Here is a 21880-nt window from a genome sequence, read left to right as displayed (position 1 = left end):
ATCATAAACTTTTAAAGCATTTGGTGGGCCCCTTGGAGACAGAATTTTGGCACTACTGGTTTGGATTTTACTTAGGAACCACAGCATCTAGGGACATATAATACAGATCCTGTTCACATTCTTTCCTTTGGTGATACTCACTGCCCTAATTGTGTGCATGATCAGAAGTTGACCAAAAATCTTAAAATATTGCTATATATGTTTTTTTAAATGTGTATTTTTCTTTTTGTATGTTTGATTTAGGGAACAGCCTTTAAAAGCTGGAAGATGAAAGCTCTGATTCCACACTTGATTCTCTTATATGCTACTTTTACTCAGAGTTTGAAGGTGGTGACCAAAAGAGGCTCTGGTAAGCAGTGTATCTTCCTTTACTCTCATTTTTATGGCTTAAGGTGATGGTGCTACGTTCACATATGTGCCATTTGTGGAGAGAATGAAAATTAAGCGGGGAGGTCCATGTTGTAGAAATATTGCCGACATATCTTGAAATGAATGGAGCTTACAGGGAATTAGAAAGGTGGGACTAGGTTGGAAAAAAAATGGGGCTTATATCATTGATTACTATGAATTTGAATGGATACTATACCAAAAGCTTGTATTTTTACTTCATTTTATAGTATGATTTTCAACATTCTTTTATGAAGAGTGTCATTTTAACTTGTGCGTGGAAATATTGTGACTTAGTTTCATGTTAACTTTACTGTTACCATTTCAATATCAGCTGTGCTTAGAGCAGATTCTTTTTAAGGGTGTACTTAAGCTGTTTTGCTGGATTATTTTGCAGGTATTTAAAGAAAGCTCCAGAGTTAGTTACGAAAATGTTTTGGGGAAACATCCTAATATGTTAATAGGAAACATAGAAGTAAAGTAGAATGGTAATATGAAAGGGGCTGCTAAAGGGAATAATGTGGAAACTTAGAGAAAACTTTGCATCTTATAAGACATCTTGGTTTTCAGTTGACAGTTGATAGTTGGAATTAGTGAAATTAATGTATGAGGCAATTGAATAAATACTACTACCAATTTGAAGTTGCATTTTGTCTACTAACTCACCAATAATACAAACCCTGCCACAGTCGCATTTTATGTGGGGTTACAGAATTTTTTAGTATTATGGCTTTTGAGTATAATGGAGAAAGAAATGTATTGTGTTTAGGTGCTAGAACTAGAATGTGTTGTATATTAGTTCTAGAGAGACAGTGGGAAAAAGAGATAATGTGCAGGAGGCTGCAAGGTGTTGAGATTATCAAGAATTGCATTAGCCAAAATATCTTTGGAATTCAGAAAGGAGAGGGAATGAAAGGGCCCAGATGGGGCTACAGCAAACATTTGAGTTCCTTAGGTACAGAGCCTTCAAACTCAAACTGATTATCTAATGAGAAGGCCAAATGTGAAGGAAGTGGAGAACGTCAGCTCTCATGAGCCCCCCTTCCCTTGAGAGAAAATCTAGGGAAGAATTGAGGGGTATTTCTGCATGGGCGAAGAGGTGGTGCAGGATTGAGGCTTAAAGGAACTTTACTGAGCCTGTTGGCTCTAGAACTTTTTGGCCATTATACAGCTGTTGTTTCTGTCATTGATGTGGTTGTAGACAATGTGGAAAAAATAGTGTTTCTATGCTGACACATTGTATCATATGTTTCCCTTGATGGATTTTTTTTTTTCTTTTTGATGGGAGAAATCCTAGAGCAGGATTATGATGCAGTAGCTTTTGTAATTTGGGTGGATTACTAGCAAACACCAGATGTTTTGATTATTTGTCTGCTACTTGCACAGAAGGTTGAGCATACCTATGGGAGTTACAATAGGTAGAAGGGGGAGCAAATCTTGTTGGAAGCTGCTAATGTCTACAAAATTGATAGCTTCTACAATGGCAGTTTGCGTTAAAAGCACTTAACAAGGATCTGAGATTCTGGCCATATAGAAGAGAAACATTTAACTGTATACCTATTATAGCAAAATGAAACTATTTATATGAGAGATATTAATTGAATCTTCATTTTTTCTGGCTATTATACTTGATAATATAAATTTTTTTCAGTTCTTTTTGTGTATGTCAGATTTAAGATTTATATATTCAAGGGCAAATGTGACTTTTTTTCCCACCATCACATGGTGGTGATGGCTCCATTCTATATAACCTCTAATTTTGGGGGAAAACTTTTATTAAATTGGGATTTACCTTTGTTAGAGTAGCATGGGAGCAGAGCTAGAAATGTGGGACAGTTGGAAAATTCATTTCTCCTTCTGCTCCAGAGACCTGAGAAAACTCAATGACCTGTCTCAGAATCAATTTTTATTTTAATGATATAATTATTTTAGGAGGGTGGTAATAAAATGATGTTCTCAGTTTGGCAGAAGTTCTGAGACATTGTTCTCCGCTATTTACAAATATAGTTGTCAAATAGCTACTTAATACCTCCCAAGCCAAATATGTTTTCTGTATCCTAATATAAAAATGATAAATAAGGCAGATACTGAGATTTGATTTGTTTACTTTTCTGTATAATGTGAATTAAGACAGCTTCTCTCAGTATCTTTGTTGAGACCCAGATGGATGCGAGTTTGCTTGTTTGATTTTTGAATATTTAGTGTGCAATTTAGGAATATATAACATTACTTTGCCTGCATACTCTCAAACCCAGCACTCATTTCAGCTGATGCCTGTTACCATGGCACCTTTGTTGAGAGAAGCAGATATGTAGCTTCTTGAAGGGCATTGTTACTGATTTCCATAGATCAAGTAGAAGAGGAGTGTGCACTTGGCATCTCCTCCTTAAAAGATGAATGGCTCAGTCTTCAGGCCCAGCCCAACCTATAAAACCAGAGGCACCAAGGCCAGGGAATAAAAATCAATTTTTGATGTTCGATGTCGCATATTAACCGAGAGGGCTACTTATCCTTCTTCTTCCTTCTCATCATTTAATTCTTTGTTTTATTTTTAGTTTTATAAATCTTTTTGGAAATTCACTAAACATGATTCAGAACCCAATTCTTTCCATGTGTGTTTTGCTAGAATATAATTTTTAATTGACTATGAGTACTAGAACACCAGTACTAGATATTTTAATAACCAAGATCATATTAAATATGGTTGTAACACAGAGTAATGTTAATTTTTTATGCCGCTTTACTTGTGTAAAGTGTTGACTTTAGAGAAACACAGATGGTCTTCCATGAATATGTAGAAGTAGGTATTGGTTTCTCATTAACGGAACTAATTTGAAAGCAATAGGAGCTCTTTCTTCATAAACAAGCTGAAGATGTATTATTTTTATCACGTCATCATACACCCCCACTGCTATGAATTTAAGGAACAAATTAAATATAATGTAGTTATGTCATCATAATATCCTTGATTGAAATATTAAAAATTCATTTTTATGATGCTTTGGTTTAAATATCACTTCTGGTGTGTATATTATAATCAATGGTTGATTCTGGTTTCTCAGGTCATGGTCTAAAATTTTGCCTACGTTTAGAATGAAGGCCTTTAATATCAGTGGAAGCAGATATTCAACATTTGTACCCAACAGATTTTCTTTTGGAACAGTTTTCTACCTTGTTTTTAGTTTTTATAAGCAGCACTTGAAGAAAGCAGTAATACCCATTCTCCTCTAGTTTATGAAGCATTGTAGCAATTCACTAAATGAACATTTGACTTGCTGTCATTTGTAGAATGCTGTACAAAAGACACACGTAAAGCAGATGCTTGCTTGGAGAGTCTTTATCTCCACCAGTTTAGAAAGGTGGGCTTAATGTTTTTGTTGGTGTGTGTGTGTGTGTGTGTGTATGTGTGTGTGTGTGTGTGTCTTTCTTTCCTCTCCTCCCTCTCCCTTTTTCTTTTTTTTTTTTTTTTTCTTGTGTTTCATCTTTTCCTCCTCTTGGGTGCCTCCTCTCTGCTTTCTTCTCTTTTCCTTCCTTCCCTCTCTCCTTCCACGCCTCTTTCCTTCTTTTTTATTAGTGTATTTGTCTGCAAACAAAAGAATCTATTTTGATAGATTAGGTCTTTGTGGACCTTTTTTTTACTTTCTAACTACAAACATATTGTTATCACCTTGTTTGAAGGGTTAAAGTCCATGAAACACTATGTCTTCACAAGATTATTTGTAGAGTGTAGTATGGTCTCTGTTAATAATGACTGTTAATTTTTTTTTTTTTAATTTTGTGTAAGAGGATTTGGGATATGATTGAGGGACAGGGAAATAATGTAAACTGTTGAAGGACTCTTACGTACAGAGTGTAGTATCTTTGGGGAACTAAAGCGTGAGTTATGATTTGGCTCAAAACTTGGGGTCACTGAATATAAATGAAGCTACAGGGAACTGGATATTGAGACTTGGGAAAAGAAAGGAATCCAGACCTTTTGTTTGTTTCTCTGTGCTCTCATACCCATCTCTAAAATACAAGACAGTGAGTGCAAGTACCATGGTTTATATATGCTTATAACCTCTACAGTGCCACATATGGTATGTGTTTCAGAGTCTGTATTCAATAAAATGTTTTCATGAAATAATGATTACATGAATATAAGAATGAGTGACATCAGTGTTTAGGCTGCTGAGGATGCTACAAGACCAACACAGGATTCAGAAAATAAAGGTAAAGTAAAATAGAGAGGAAAGACTTTTTTTCTTAAAGAGAAATTAGTATAGTGTACAATATGAGACTATTGAAGCAAAAGATAGAAACTCAGAATAAGCAATATATAAGTCACACTTAGGGTTTATATGGAGACAGTGAACCTTGGCACATCATGAGTGTTTTCATGAGCTTGAAGTACAATTCAAAATCTGCTACAAGGAAAGGAAAATGATTGTTTAAATACCAGTGGATTGGAATTTTACTACATTTAGTGCTGCTTTAAAGAACTATTGTTATTATGCAGACATTATCGTTTTAATGGTATTGCTGAGTATAGACCACCGTGAGAAGGGTGTAGTTCATGATTACTGAAACACTATAAATAAGCAACTGACTTCAGTATAGAAAAAAATATTCACAATTATTAGAGCATATAGGGAATAGTGTCTATATTACTATAAACCCAAGGGTACAACTTATTCTAGAAGGTATTTAAGATGTGTAAAAGGTACCTAAAGCAGCTCACTAATAGAAAGTAAAAGGATTACCACAGGGAGTGATGTTCTTTTCATTCTAGAACCTGACAGTGGACACGTGTTTGTGTAAATTGAGTTAGATGCACTTCTTTCTGACAGCAAGAGGAACTCTCTCAGGAGGTTTTCCTCAACTTGTAACTCTAATCTCAAATAATTTATACAAAATAAGGGTAGTTAAATCACCAAAGATACAGTTTAGGTTCTAATCTTTGTATTTGTTATTTCTGGATCTTCATTTCTTTAAGTGAAATAAATTATACTACTGTGTAAACAAACTGAGATTTAACTGAACAGGAGTGAGAAGTTTGGTGGGGTGTTTCCATCTCATGCCAATGTGATTTATGTGTTGCAGCTCTCAGGGGCATTCCAGGAAGTCAATGAGCTTAATTCCACATGATTAAGAGACAACCTAGTCCCCCAGCATCTGCCTTTTATTATGTTACCATGTGTTTATTCCCAGTTTGTCAAATATGTCAAAAAGTATGAAACATTTCTCCTGTTTTTCCTTTGGGATAGCTGATAAAACCAAACTTCTGAGACTTTGTTTCTTTACCTTTTGAAGGAAAAAAAATGTACTTTATTTTTTCTTGGAAAACATCTCCCTCTTGTATTTACCTTGTTTTTATAATAAATTTAGAAATTAGATCTATAATAATTTTTGTATTCCTTTGAAATGGTGTCTTGAATCAGAGTAAGTCTAACAAACAAATGGAACTTAACCCTGACAAATAAAATAATCCAACCCAAAATAATCTAATATATTTGTTTAATAATTACCTAATATATCACAGAATTTCACCATAAACTTGTTCAGTTTTAGTTGTCAGTACAATTTTATATAGAGTTGGTGTAGATTAATGTCATCTGTGGAGACTGATGCCTGGTTCATGGTAAATTTACATGGAGAAGATAAAAGTCAATATGTACCAATCTCAAAAGTTGAAAAGGATTTACATGGAAGGGGAATATTCCAAGTTAATAAATATATCAGTGTGACACTATATCAAAGGGACAATAAAAGGTACATCCTTCTGTGTATTTAAAGGGAAAAGTGAGGGGTAGAAGCAGGATTGAGGAGCCAGTCAGTGGTGGGCATTTTGAGACCTGTTAAGAAGTTGATACTCATTCTAGAGATGGCAGAGAGGGGACTACTGGTGGATTAGTAGATGAGAACCTGATCCACAATGAGTTTACTATAAGCTTGAAGATGATCCATGAGGTGGCTTGCAAATTAGGGACACTTTTGTATTAGTTTCCTATTGCTGCTTTCACAAAGAATAAAAATCCACTCTCTTAAAGCAACACAAATTTAACATTTTATGATTGTGGAGGTCAGATGTCTGAAATAGGCTGGCAGGACTGTGTTCTTTGTGCAAGCTTTAGAAGAGAATTTGATTCACTGCCTTGTCTAGCTTTTATTTGCTACCTGCATTTTCTGGCTCCTGGTCGCCCATCATTCCAACCTCTGCTTATGACATCATATCTCTTCTGTGGCTCTCACTGCCCCCCACCTTCCTCTTTCCTTGAGAAAAGACCCGTGTAATTGCATTGGAACTGCATAGGTAATCCAGGAAAATCTCCCTATCTCTAGATCCTTGATGTAATCAGACCTACAAAGTCTCTTTTGTTGTGTTACATAACTAAATCATGTGTTCCAGAGATTATGATGTGGACATCTTTGGGGGAGGTGGGTGCATTATTCTGTAACCACGACTGATAATTACCCAAGTTAGTAAAACTAACTTACTGCATTTCGAGTAGAAATTAGAGAATGGGTGGTCAAGAGGTCAAGGAATGGAGGAAGATGAAAAATTTCTCCTGAAGGGACCATGTGATCTATGGAAAAAGAGAAGGAGTAGGGGAGAAAAGGAGGACAAAGGGAAAAGAAAACAGGGTAGAGAGAGAGGAATGGAGATAGGGAAGAATAAAGAGAAGAAAGGATCTGGTGATGCTTTGGATCTTTATAACTTTTAAGTTTCAAATGCACCCCACAAATGTGCTCTTAAAAATATCCCCCCTTTCTTGTGATATCTTAAAGGAGTCTGTGTTCCTTTCATCTAAAACTGCCCAACACAAAAATGATTTCCTGACTCAAACTAACAGCAGTGAGAACAGGAAAAAGGAGAGAGCAACTTTCAAGTTAGAATCCATTGAGTATGATGATTAGATGGACATTTGAAAAAATAATGGTAGAGAAAATAATTCTGTAATAGGATTAGATGCCATCTACCATATTAAAGGTTTCCAAAGAACAGAAACTCAAGAGGACCACCTATTTAAATAAAACAGTAGGGAAGTCTTTGTGATTGAGATGAAGCCCCAAAAGTGGATTGAACACAGAGTATGAAGAGTTTCATGTGTCTTGCCAGGGGATTTTGGATTTTATCTTGTAGAATAAAAAGTTTTGGCTGAGATAATTACTTTGCAAATCTCTTTAGTAGTATATTCGGTCTGTGAGGGTGGGCCTCAGATTTGGCACATGTGTTCATTGTGGTGTCTTCTATACACTACAAAGATGAAGCTCCTTGATAGTTATGCACTAGTGCTGCACAAATGTTTGTACCAGTCCATCAGTGAAGCTGCCTTCACAGAGAAGAAGAGACACAAACAGTCAATCTGTAAAGGCTCACACATGACAATGACATGGTCCCATCTGTTTTTGAACAGATAGTACTCCCTGTAGGAAAGACTGTATTGGGATTCCAAAGTGCTCAGTCAGGGAAACAATAAAAATCATACTGAGGTACACTAAGGGCCTGAATAGCAGTCAAAGGACTGAAAACATGTTTCTGTAGAAAAGTAAATGGGATTAAGTGAATATTTTGAGAAAGAATATGAAATAATTTGAAAAGAAGTTAATTTTGAGGGTGTTGCCAATTAGGAGGAGGGGCATTTCTTTTTCATGGAAATGAGATGGAATGAGTTCAGTTTGGAACATATGAGCTGTGGCAGTCACTGAAAATATTCAGCTGATGGACTTATTGGTCTGGAGTTACAACTAGTTTCCTGTGGATGCCGTGACAAATTACCACCAAGTGGGTAACTTAAAACAGCAGAGATCTATTCTCTCACAGTTCTGGAGTCTAGAAGTCGAAAATCAAGGTGTCAGCAAGGCCACATTCCTTTTGAAGGCTATGTGGGAGAATCCTTCCTTGCCTCTTCTAGCTTCTGGTGGTTTCAGGTGTTCCTTGCTTTGTGTCTACATAGTTTCAATCTCCCTGCCTCCATCTTCAAATGGCCTTCTTTTCTGTATCTGTAATCTCCCCATGCCTTTTTTTTTAAACGACACTTGTCACTAGATTTAGTGTCCACTTCAATAATTGAGGATTATCTGGAGGTCAGAGAGTTACTGTCACATTTTAAATATGTGTGTGTGTATACATACATATCTGTGTGTGTGTGTGTGTGTGTGTGTAAACAAAATCAGTATAAGGGCTGTTTATTTTATAAAGTTTGCTTAACTCTTAGATGTTATGTTATTTTTTAGACTTTGGTAAAACAAGTGTAAACCTGTTGGTCATCCATGATAATGACAATAATTGTACTATAGAAAGGATAAAATTTATCCAACCAAAAATTTGTGAATTAGATTTGAAATAGTTTGCCTCTCTCCTAAAGGTAGGGTAATACTGACTCAACTTTCATTCCCTTATTTCATACAGACAAAAGGTAAAGGTGGTTTACAAGGGTACTCAAGTGTGTCCTGTTTAATCCTCATGTTGACTACTGTAAGTTGTCAGCTATTTCTACAGACAACGGATAGTGACATGCCAACTTTTTTCCTACACTGATGATGACTAAACACACATGCTGTGAGTTACTTTCCCAGAAGTACTTTAGGTTGTTCTTAGGAGTGTTATGAGACTTAAAGAATTGGAAATTAAAAAGTTGGATTTCAGTCCAGTTTTGTTCATTGGGACAAGTCTTTGAACCTTTCAGACCTCAGTTTCCTTTTCATAAATTAAAAATTTTGAGCTACATCATCATCAGTAGAAATAGAAGTTTATCCTTTTGTTCATTACACAAAGCATTTATTGAACACCATTGCATGCTCAGTACATAAAATGGCACTTGTTCTTTAACATATTGTACATATTTACAAATCAATCAAATTTAGATGGCCAGAGTTTTTAGTCAGAATACTCCCTGGCCACATTTAACTTTATATTACACAAATTGTCCTAATACTGCAGGGTGAAGGATATTATCAGTTTAAAACAAAGGTTCAATCAAGAAGTAATTTTTTTGGTCTGATAAGCCCATGCCATATAGTTAGAACAGTAAATAAAGATAAGGTAGTTTTCCTTGCAGGTAGTTTTGTGTCTAAGTGAAATTAGGTTTGGCAGTTCACAGTGCTTAAACTGTTTTAGCCTATTTTTGCTTATTTGTGGCAGATTTCCGTTTGTAGAGTTGTAATCCCATAAGATAAGTACTCTTTAGAGTACTGCCTTGCATGGAAAATGTTGCCTTAAGGCAATGACACTAGATAACTTTGCCAACTTTTAAAATCCCATGGGTTATATATAATCATTTCTTTAAGAAGTGTCTGTCTATAAGCCTCTCGTGGGCATCCTAAACACTTCAGTTATCATTTATATTTTACTAACTGTACTAAATTATTTCCCAATTAACATTGCTACCTGGATTTCAGTAAAGTTCTATTGTTGTCATTTTACTTTGATTACTAAAAGCGTATTCCATTTACTTTTTATTTTACTTGACATAAATGTTGTGAATGATAAAGGAAAATTATTTTAATCACTGATGAAAAAAGGGTTTCCATACTCTGAGGACTTGATATTTTTTTCTTCAATATATTTTCCCATTAGAAAAAAAAAAGACAATTTCAACTTGAAAAGATTATTCCAGTCTTCCCTATAAATATGTTCTATAAAGTAATTGGATGGACTCTCCAGTGCCATCTGGTGGCTTTTCAGTGTTGGTGAAAATACAGGAATAAAAAGAAAATAAACATGGAAAGAAAATTTCTAATGAATTGTTCAGAAATTATTGTAGTTGATTTTAATATTTTCCAAGCCTTTGTTTTCTACAGTTTATTGCCTTAGGTTTAAAGAAAAGTGTACATATTTCTGTTCTTTCTTGGGTATTTTCTATAATAGAAATTTGCAGAGTTTTTCAAAGGGACAGAAAAGATACTGTATTTTAACAATATATAATCATGCCAGTTTGTAGCCCTATATTATCAGAGTTCAAGTTATATACACAAGTACATTCATATCATAAAGTATTTAAAAAAAAATCCTTCTTGTAATATGTCACTGCCATTAAGGTCTTGTCATTGTAATGATTCAGGTATTAAAAAGAAAGTCAGTAAAGATTTTCTAGTTCACTAATATATATAAGAGCTGCTGGTATAAATATGGAAATGAAGAATATGGGAGAATGGCTCTGTGCTACACTGTTTATGTTTTTCTAGAGTACTGGGCATGGAATATGAGGTGGAGAGTCCTAAGTATAGTCAGGCTAATATATGTAAATTACTAGTCACCAGGTAAAGTTACCCTGAAAAAGCACCTGCCCTTATCTGCATAGCCTAAAAGAAGGAGGTCCAAATTGAAAGGAAATCCCTGGTTGGCCATGTGTCATTTTTTAAAAAAGTAAAATTTCCATAAGGCCTTAGCTGTTCTAAAGTATCTTAGTAAATTAAAAGAATATGGTACACATACACAAATACTAACATACAATCTATTTTTCAAAAATCTTTGTAGACTTTGAAGATTATCTCCAACTCTTAGCATTTATGAGTACCTATATATAATGTGTACAGCTGTATTTGTTAGTTTCTTTTAGGGTTTTATGCATTTATGACCTAAGGTCACATGGAAGCTCTTTTGTCTTCCCGATGGACAAAGTAATAGGGTCTGTATACAGTTGTTAACATTTCTTGAATTCTTACTGTAGTAAATGATCAGTAACATTGACTGACATCAGTTATGCCTAGGTATAAAAGAGGTTAAAATGTTTAGATATTTGGTTGTAAGGATTTGACTTTTGGATTCCTTATTTTAACCACTAACTTACAGTAAGTTTTAGTAAAAGAAACAAGGTGAAATGATTTATCATTGTTAGGTTTGATCACTTCATCCTTTGTTTTCCATATCCATGAATTGTATTCTGAAAATTGTTGATACGGTTTCCCCATAGCTTTGGTGATGATTGCTTTGGAAACATATGGATTACTTATTTTTGTAGCTGCATGCTTTTTCACATCATAAAACTCATGTATGTATCATAACTTTGGAAGTGATCATGCTAGAGATGTTGTACTTTCATATTCACTAGACCATTCTAATTACTCTTTTATATTTAGCAAGTATTTTCACACAAAGCACTCCATAAACAAACCACTGGATTGGATTCTCTGGGAGATTAAAATGAAGAACAATCTACCCTCTCTGTACTATCTCTATTGTTAAAGATCTTACTAAAGAAATAAATCATATGAGATACACTAGTATATCAGTTTGCTCTTGCTGCTGTGAAAATTACCACAAATGTCATGGCTTAAAACAACATATTTATTGTACAGTTCTGGAGGTCACAACTCCTAAAACCAAGATGTCAGCAGGGCTGCATTCTTTCAGGAGCCTCCAGGGGAGAATCTCTTTCCATGCATGCTGCAGCTTCTACAAATCGTCTGCATTCCTTGGCTTGTAGCTCCTTCCTGAACTCAAATCCAGTGACCTGTCTTTCAAACTCACTCTTTGACCTCTCCTTACATTGTCACAAATCCTCTGATTGTGATTCTGCTGCTTGCCTGTCGTAAGGATCCTTTTGATTACTGTTAGAATCTACACAGTCTAGAATACTCTTTTCCATCTCAAGATCCTTAATCACATCTGCAGAATCACTTTTGCCATATGAGGTAACATTGACAGGTTCTGGCAATTAGGATGTGGAAATCTTGGGGGAGGGGAGGGCATTCTGTGTATCATGGACATACACTACAGTACTTTTACTTGAAAGAGTTTGATATGGTTGGAATACATATACAGGTGGGCACAACATGGGTGAAAGGAGGGAATGTGTCAGGGAAAAAGTGGAAAAAGATAGGTGGCAACCATATCACAAAGGGCTTTGTATGACATGACAAGAAATGCGAATATTATCTTGTAGGAAACAGGGAACAACTAAAGGAATTTCAACAGATGTGTAGCAGGAGTAGCCTGACCAGGTAGATTGGAAATATCTCTGAGACCAGAGGGTGGGAAATGAGGCCAACAGTCTAAGCCAGGAAGTTATGAATTGAGGCAGTAGCATTAAGGGCAGAAAGGAAGGTGCTTATTTAGATATAGAATTAATAAGAACTAGTGGCTGACTGTACAAGTAGAGAGAGAGAGAGGTGAAAGGTGATTTCAGTTGCTTTTATTAAATTTAAAGTTCTGTTGAGAATTAATAACTGATGTTGCATTTCTAGACTGAATTCTTCCTGCAAAGATACATTTTTTACTTTTCAATATGATCTATCCTTTGTGGTTTGGCTTTGGACCTGCCTACTGTACATCTGACATAAAAGTCTAGGTTTTGGAGCTAAATCCCTCTTTTGTAGTAGATCTCTTACACAGAGCATCTTCCGAAAGTCAGCATTTACTCGTCATGGTTCTTCCAAGTTTCTTCTATCATATTGCTTGTAATGCAGGATTGTAAAAATGAGTGTGTCTTCCTTTGTTAATTTCATCGAGACACCTCGAAGGAACATAGGGGTATTTTTTAAAGGCTTTTTAAAAATAGAGTATAACGTGTATATATACCATCATGCATATACACATATGCACTGTCATAGATACTTGTATACCTATATGATTATTCACAAAACACATTGGTCGAGGAACTAGTATGTGCCAGGTGCTGAGGGTTCAGAAATGATTAGGCCATGTGATTGCTGCATATGTTAACATCTGTATTTTATTTTCCCAACTAAATAGTAGAGGCTCATTGAGTGTAAAAATATTTTATATGTGCTTATGTATATGTCTTTTAGAATCCCTTTGCTTGAAAGAGCCATTGCATAATTAGTTCTCAATATATATTTGTATTTGATTGCTGGATTTAAACATGTTGATGAATCTCATCACAACAGTCTGTATTTTCCCATGACGATTTATGTGCATAACTCCACCCTGATAATGGAAGCACCTTGAGGAATGATCTCCATGTATTTTAACTTTGTAATCTTTTTTTAAAGTTTATTTATGTATTTTGAGAGAGAGAGGGACAGGGACAGGGAGAGATGGGGGATCCCAAGCAGGCTCCGCACTGTCAGCACAGAGCCTGAGGCAGGGCTCAAACTCTTAAGCCACAAGATCATGACCTGAGCTGAAGTCGGATGCTTAACCAAGTAAGCCACGCAGGTGCCCCATAATTTCGTGATCTTCGCAAAGCCTCACCCAAGGCCTTGCCCAGAACATTATGTGACCGACTGTTATATGAACAAATGAATGAATTTAAGTTATGTGAAATGAATAGTTAGTTGGAGTTTACATTTCTCTGGAAGGGGAGAAATAAATAGGATCTTTAATGTCAGGGTGATCGGAAAGTTCATGGCTATTGTATGTAATTACCTGCTGGAATTGTAATAAGTGAAGCCAGAAGCCCTGAGACTATCCCGGGAAGTGGATCGTGAGGTGGCATCTCTTCTTCTGCTCAAAAGGGCCGCTTCCAGTTACTTCATTGTAATGGGAATTGTGCAGCTTTTCTTCTTACCGTGGAGTTTTTGCCACATGTATGCATATGTAGGTTAGTCCATGAAGGAGGACTAGATGCACAAAAGGAACCATGCATGGAAGGGTGCCTGCCAGGAGTGGGGCATGAGCCAGAGCAGCTGCTCAGTGCCTCCATGTCTCCTAAGACAGATCACAGCGAGCCCTAGGAATGCTGGTGAATAGAAGTGGCCTACAACATTGAGGGTGTTTTATTTTAATTCAGAACATGAATTAGTTCAATTTGGCAACTTGCACATTCATTCTGCCACTCTGTAACTGACATGCCACTCTGCAATGAACAGTGGTGACTTACTGTTTGTTTCAAAGGCATGTTTTTGCTTCTTTGGGAGACGTGCTTGGTTTGTTTTGTTCAATTTTTAATGATACATGATTTTATTTTAAGTTTCTTTGGAAACTGCTTTGTATCCTAGGGTTTCCGGCTTTCTATGAATTGAGGGGAGGTTATTACCTTCGAAGTTTTCAATTAGGAACACAAAGCAAGTTTGGAAGCTCCGTTGGGATCTTGTAAACCCTCTCAAAGCATGTTCTGAATGAGACAATTTTTGTGCAACTAGCTCTAATTGTCTGAGATGAGACAATCTACAGAAACTAATTGGAGAGAGTCTCATTCTGCAGCACGCCTGGGGTTGATACAACAATAATTTTTTTCTTTGGGTTCTTTTTGTTTGTTTTTTATTTTTGAAGGTTGCTGTTTGTTTGGTTCCCTCTTTGAGTACATAGTATTTTTAAGGGACATTTTCTCAATTTTAACTTACTTATTCTCCAAAGATAAAGATCACACTTTGGGTTCACATATGTATCCTTCTCAAATTCTATGTAATGTTCCTAAATCCAGATCTGTCTCTTTTTATTTAATAAGGAATTAATAATATTGATGACCTTGTATCCACTTGTTCTATACAAGCATTTGAGATTGGATTCTGTTGCAATATAATGTTTGTGTTCTGAATTATGGGTGGTAGGTAGAGAATAATATTTATCCCATTTTATTTCATATGAAACAAATCAACACCTGAGTGATTACACTGTTGACATATTCTGGATTAGACAAGAACATATGCTTGACTAAATTGATGCCTCACAGAGAAACTTGAATGTAATGAGTTTGATGTGTGCAGTTATTTTAATTTTTGAATACATTCTTTGGTTTTAGTTTTATGTTTTTTCTGTTTCCTCAAATCTGTTTCTTTATAACTTCAAAAATAAGACTTCTCTGAAACTTGGAAACTTAGGCAGACTTCAAATCATCCTAACTTGAAGAAGTCAGCCTCAGTATAATTGAGGAAGAATAGTTAAATTTTACAGATGCATGCCATTAGTTCTCATATCATCCTACATTTGATTTGTAGTTTATAATATTTACCTTAAAAGTGGGAAAAATAAAATCATAGTGACATAGTTTGGATATAATTGGAAAGTTTTCTGGAAAGCTCTCTTGAGTCAGACTATCATCTCTATAAATCTTGTGGTGATGCCAGACATCCAGAGGAAAAGTCTCCATTAGGTGGAAGGGAGGAGAGAAGTCGCATTAAGGAAGTAGCTGAGAGTGCAGGGTAGAGAATGTTTATGAGGATGAATATCTAGTAACATGTGAGGATAGAATATAATCTTCCACTCTCTCCTTCCTGTGCCTAGTGCCACACTTTGCTATTATGCAGTTTTGTCATAAAATTAAACCAATTTTCCTCATAGTAGGAAGAGGTAGGATTTATGAAGAAGAGAGTGGAAAATACAAATGGATAACATGGCTTAAGTCACACATTTTCTCTTGTAAAGAAACTTGGAGAAAAATTTCAAGCCTAGGAAAAATGATGTTATAGCCAGATATTTTGTATTAAGGAAAACATCTAGATGCTATTTGAGATTACTTTTAAATGAACACTTGGTTCATGTTACCATTTGGTTAAGCCATGACATCTATAAATTAGTGTTCAGTGATAAATTATTAAAACTTCTATTCAAACTCAAAGTTATATTTAATTTAGATGCCTGTGTCTCTGAGAATTGAAACACAAAACACAAGTGAACTCGCATTAATACACGAAGACTTAGAATCTGCTTTCCCATCTATATGAATATAAGTGCATATTCTATTTTATATAGGTAATTTAAATATTACATGATCATAAAGTTATATAGTTGAATTGGAATGGGCTAGTAATCTGTGAACTTTTAATAAGAAAAAGTTAAATATTTTCTGAGAAACAAATTTGGTGTTCATTGGAAGCATATAAATATGAGGTCTTTTAAATTTGCACCCCACTTTGTAACCAAAAAAGTGGTTATATTACCTTTTGCAATTACTGTTGGTGGAAGGAGGAGGGTATTTATTCCTCTACTATTGCTGCTTTTTTTCAGCATTAGGGAATCAATGAGTAGAATGCTTTTTAGTTGGTATTGTTTTGTTCTCGAATAGCCTAAGTCATTCCAGAGATAACACTTTTAAAGAAGTATTTTCGAAGAAAATATTTTGAAGTGTGCAAATGAAAAAAGTAAATCTATTTTCTGTCAGATTGTACAAATTCTTCTTAGAGCCTTAAAGCGATTTGCTTTTGTAGTGATTGTTTGGTTTGTGGGTTTGTGTGTTTAACAGAACAGGCTGGGGGGTTATTGAAATACGATGTAGTCCTTTGCTTCAAAAAGTAGAAGATCTAATAGGTTTTTTTTTTCTCACTTAATACCCATTCAACATAGAATGTTTTCAGTTGTCTGTGGGCCAGCTGCTGTTCCAGGCACAGGGGGTAAAGTGATAGGTGCTTTTCTCATGCAGAGTACAACCTAGTAGGCTTAAATCTATAAGATACTCTCATAATACTTTATGCTGCGAATAAAGTACAACAAGGTGGTATGATAGTGACTGGCAAAGTATGCTATTTGAAATGGGAGGGTCAGGAGAAGCCTCATTGAGGAGATACTGTTTGAGTTGAAATTTGACTACAAATAAAGAGCCCATTATGATACGAACGCGGCAAAAGCTCTTTCCATGCAAAAGGAAGAGTGGATGCCAAAGACATGCAGCAGGAGCAGACATGACATGTATAAGAAATAAAAAGAAGGTTATTATGGCTGGCTGGTGACCAACATTCATACAATGAATCAAACACTTTGAAAGGCTGTAGAGCAATGATTGGAGGGGTGAACTAGAAGGAAATATTGGAGAACTAGCTGTGACCCTCTAGGTCATGATTTGGAGCTTTCATTTTATTCTTACTGTAATGTGAAGCCACTGGAATCTAGTAAATGGAAGAATGATGAGATCTGATTCACATTTTCAAAGATTGATTTGGCTGTGGAGTAAGAAGCTATTGAAGTCATCCTAGCAGGAGAGGGCAATTGTCAGGTCTAAATGCAAGATGGAGAGAAAAAGACTGGCTTGGGTGACAGTTGGGAAAGAGAACCAAACAGGACTTGATGACAGACTAGATGTCACAGATAAGGAATGTATGAGGAATATATAATACATAAGGAACCATGTATGGCTTCTGAGTTTTTAGAACAACTGAGTTCATGGTTGGGGCTGTTTACTGAGATGGGGCCAAGTACAGGAGGGAGAGGTTACTGTTTTAGATATGTTAAATTTGAGATGCCCATTCAGAATTTACACGGATTTTTTGAGGAGTTTACAGGCACCTCAGTAGACAAGTCAAGATGGGATATCTAAATGGAAGGAGTCATTGGCATTAATTGGTATTTAAAACCATTTTCCGAGATGAGATCACTCAATCTGAGCACAAGTAAATACAAAAAATAGAGGTTGTAGGATGGGGCCCTAGGATGCTTCAGAACTTCAACACTGGCAGAGAGAACTGAAGTGTAAGAAAAGTGAGATTAGAAGAAAAATGGAGTGATTTCATGGGAGTTCAGAGTGTTTCAAGAACATGAAATCACATGTACTGAATAGAGCTGAGAAGTGGAATAAGATGAAGATAGAGTACTGTTTGCTGGATTTGGGCATTTATACAACTATTAGTAATGAAAAGCAAAGAATGATCGTGAGAAAAAAGTGGTAAGAAAAAAAATGGTGGCGAGGTGGAGGCCAAGGGAGCCAGCCTCGAAGTCTTCTTTACAGTGTTGGTGTTACACTGCGGCAAATTAAAAGTCATCTACTATTTATTTGTAACATGTTTGTGGAGGTTAATGCTATTAGATATTATGAGGTGAATATGTAGGCCAAAGGAAAGTGAAGAGAATAGAAGCATAGAGCTCAAAGTATTTTAGGGAAAAAACTAGTTAACATCAAATTGATTGAAATTTATTTCACAAACCCATATTCCTCATGCCCACTGTCCTATTATATCTATTATGTAATGAAGAGCTGTGTTAATTATTCCTGCCACCTGGATCTAATGAAATTAGATGTGAAATTTCTGATAGGTACAGATGGTCATTTGAAAAAAAATTTTTCCCTATCAGCTGGTCAGATCTCATAAGTTAGAAATGTTCAGACTATGAAGTTAATCACCAGCCTTCTACAGATAATAAGCACAAATGACAACTTCTTCAGGCCCAATAAACTTGTTGTATTTAGATTTAGAACTTAAATAGTATCCAGGTAAGCATACCATGATGACACATTGTGTTTTAAAACTGTGTTTGGTAGAGGTTTAACATGCTTGAGTTATTTCAACTTAAAAAATCTGACAACCCTGTTTCAATTTAATTCAGTAAATTATAAGCAAATACATGTTAATAGCAGGGTGCGTATAAAATATAAAATAAGACCAGAATATGGCATGTACTGGTTAATAATAAAGCCTCCGTTATTAGAATAAAGCTAATAGAAAAGGCGTGGCCTGTTGTAATGAATAATGTGCACCTTTGACAAGTTGTAAAGCATTAATTATCCTAGCAAGGAAATTGGAAATATGTAGTAATGATGGTCAGAATCCTATTCATTTTTCACAGAAAGCTGCCAATATTCTCAATGTGACGGTTGCTAGAATCAGGATTTAGAAGACTGTGGGAAGATGCAGCCTACCTATTAGGAGTCCACATAGTCTGATTACGAGTCCACATGGTCTGATAAAGGAAGGCTGACAAAGATATGGCTTGGTTACTTGAATTGAGGAGATGGAAAAAAAAAGTTGTACTGGACACAGTAATTAGAAATGAATAAACTAAGCCTAGAGATGAGAAATACAGTGATTAGGAATATGTTCAGACCTACATGTATACCAAATGCAGTGGATATCAGACATCTCACTGTAAAAACGGGCTGAGATATGCAAGGCTTAAGATAACCACAAGCTAAGAGAGAAGCAGAAACATACTAAGAATCCTTTAGAAAAATAATGTTGAAGGAAACAGTGTTGAAGCCTAGAATGTCAGAGGTCATCTGGTATAGCTCCTTCATATGAGGTGAAATAACTTGCTGTTCAGCTGGTTGTGTGGCCTGCTAGTTTAGACCATCAGAGATAATGGGGTTCTCTTTGTAGGACCTGTTCAGGAGAATTATATGTGGCATAAAGGGAGGTCACATCTGTGGGTTAGAGACCAATCTTTGTGCATTACTCCTTCTACAGGGTGCCAGAATAAAAGGTAATTGTTGACTAAGTGGCATATTTGAATCATAGAGATCAGCAACAGTACAGCTATTGCAAAAAATTTATGTATCAAGAACCTACTTATGTGCCCACCTATTTAGTTTTTATTAGTTTTGTCTATACAAAATTAAACAACCTATTATACACAGATTAAGTCAAGCACCTGATTGAATTTCAGAAACCAGAATACACATACTTTAACCTTGCTTTTTAATACATTTATATCGATTTGCCATGGCATCATTCTCTGATAAAGTTGAAGTATCAACCCTTTGGGTTTGGCAAAAGATGTAATTTTAGGCAAACTTAACCATGTATTTTTGGATACTTAACCATTTTATACTCCTGAATGTATAATATTTGAAATATGTCCTATTTTTTTGTAAGTAAGTGTCAAATTTCAAGATGTTAAAATATGTATCCTCTGATACTAGTAATATTTTTCTCTTTATAAAAGCCTGTGTCTCTTATTTAATATCATACATGTTTGTATTTGCTTAGGCAAATATAGAAGTGCCTGCTTTTAGAATTAGGTTATAAGCAAATATAGTTAAATATATAAGGCTCAATGTATATGATAGATATATCTTCATAAAATGGAATGTGAAAAGATTAAAGATATTCCCTAAGATTTAAAAAAAAAACAACTCAGCAGTTTGAAAGAGATGCTTAAGGATGATACTATCTATACATAGTGTCAGAAAAGTCTCTGTTCAGTGTCATATCTTCAGGCGCAATCAATTACTCTAGTCACATCAAGTGTTACTTCTTCCTTCAACACTTGTCACGTTACCCAGTTCTACTTTACTTACATCACTCCGGGCCATCCAAAGGCATTTTCTTTACCCATTTACTTGTTTAATGTTCAGCTGTTCCCATGAAAATGTGAGTTTGGTCATAAGAGGGGTTTTCCTTTCTTGTTCATTCCTATATCCCAAGCACCTAGAACAATACCTGGCATATGAGAGATGGTCAATAAATATTGATGAAATTAGTGATAACATTTTTCTTAATTGTAATTTTCATTTTAAAATCCAAGTCCATTTTGATTGATTTTAGGTCTTTTCTATTAATATTCCTCTAAGCACTGCTTTCACTGCATTCTACAAATTTAGATAAGTTGTACTGTCATTTTCATTTAATTCAAAATATTTTTTAAAAAGCTTGAAACTTTGTCTTTGATCATGGATTATCACTGTGTTATTAAATTTTGAAATATTTGGGATTTCCCAGCCATCTTTCTGTTGTTGATTTCCAGTTTAATTCAATTATTGTCTGAGATAATACATTTAGCTATTTCTATTTTTATAAATTTCTTAAGGTGTATTTTATTACCTAGAATGTGGTGTATTTTGATGAATGTTCCATGTGAGTTTGAGATAAATGTGTATTCTGTTGTTGGATGGGATATTCTATAATGTCAGTGAGTCTAAAATGAGTGATAGTGTCATTCATATCATATATACCCTTACTGCTTTTATGCTTTGTCAGTCTATTAATTACTGACATAAGGGGTATCAAAGTCTCCAAAAAGAACAGTGAATTTGTTTACTTTGACTTCTATCAACTTTTCACTCTTGGATTGTTACGATTGTAATGTGCTCTTGAGAAATTGACCCATTTATCATTAAAGTACGTCCCTATTACAGCTGTTTACCACTTTTGGAAGATGGCATTATCTAAAATTAATACATTAAAATTTTCAAAAAATACTTTAAAAATAAAGCTTTCTTTACAAGTGCTGGGCAGCCAGTAGATTCTGATCTTCTGGCCTTGCCTCTCCCAGTGTGGGATCTCTGTCCTGTGAAAGAGCTAAAGCCAGAGTATTCCGGACACCAGTATTCTTGATCTGTTGCTCTTAGGGTAGAGTTTGTGTTTAAAGAGAGGAGGAGGATGAATAAAAGAAAGGATGACCCCAACTTCTCAGCTGTACAGACAAGCAATTTATACTCTTCATCTTGGAACTGGAAGGAATGAGAATTGCTGGCACCCTCCTCCTTCCAGTGATCTAGAGTAACCTTTTATTGGGAGCTGAATAGGGAGGGAGCATTATTTTTTTGGACACACCCACATGGAATGGAGCTTTTCTCAAGCTGAGCTGAAGGAGGGAATTGTGGGAAGGGTGGAGCAGGTCATGGTTCAAATGTCATTGAATTTCACTGTTTCTACCAAGTTTTGGAGTGTTTTTTTGAAGGGATGTTTCTTTATTTGCTGTATTCCTTTACAATTATCAGACATTTAAAATACAATTATCAGATATTTAAAATTTTTAATAGTTTGACCACTTTCCCTTGTTTTACTGGGGAAGAGTCTACAGAGCTCCCCACATCATAATTCTAGAATTAGAATTCTCTTTATTAATGGTAGCATGGTATATATTTTTTTCTTGTTCTTGTAATCTGTGACTCTTTATGTTTAAGGTAGGTTATTTATTGAAAACATATACTTGTGTCTTTTTTTGTGAACCCACTCTGAC

General features: G+C 35.3%; 1 protein-coding gene across 1 annotated transcript in view; it reads left to right on the top strand.

Moving 5' to 3' along the window:
• The window catches only part of IL1RAPL1 (interleukin 1 receptor accessory protein like 1), a 1353681-nt gene that overhangs the window by 193591 nt on the left and 1138210 nt on the right, over positions 1-21880 (top strand). Inside the window, exon 2 of the mRNA XM_019419745.2 lies at positions 244-349. Within this exon, the coding sequence (XP_019275290.1) occupies positions 268-349 (82 nt within the window). The 5' untranslated portion in view covers positions 244-267. The remainder of the gene's footprint in view (positions 1-243; positions 350-21880) is intronic.

This window comes from Panthera pardus, unplaced genomic scaffold (assembly GCF_024362965.1).
Source record: "Panthera pardus isolate Hobbes unplaced genomic scaffold, ASM2436296v1 HiC_scaffold_27, whole genome shotgun sequence".
Lineage (NCBI taxonomy): Eukaryota > Metazoa > Chordata > Mammalia > Carnivora > Felidae > Panthera > Panthera pardus.
This window is presented reverse-complemented; position numbering and strand designations above follow the sequence as displayed.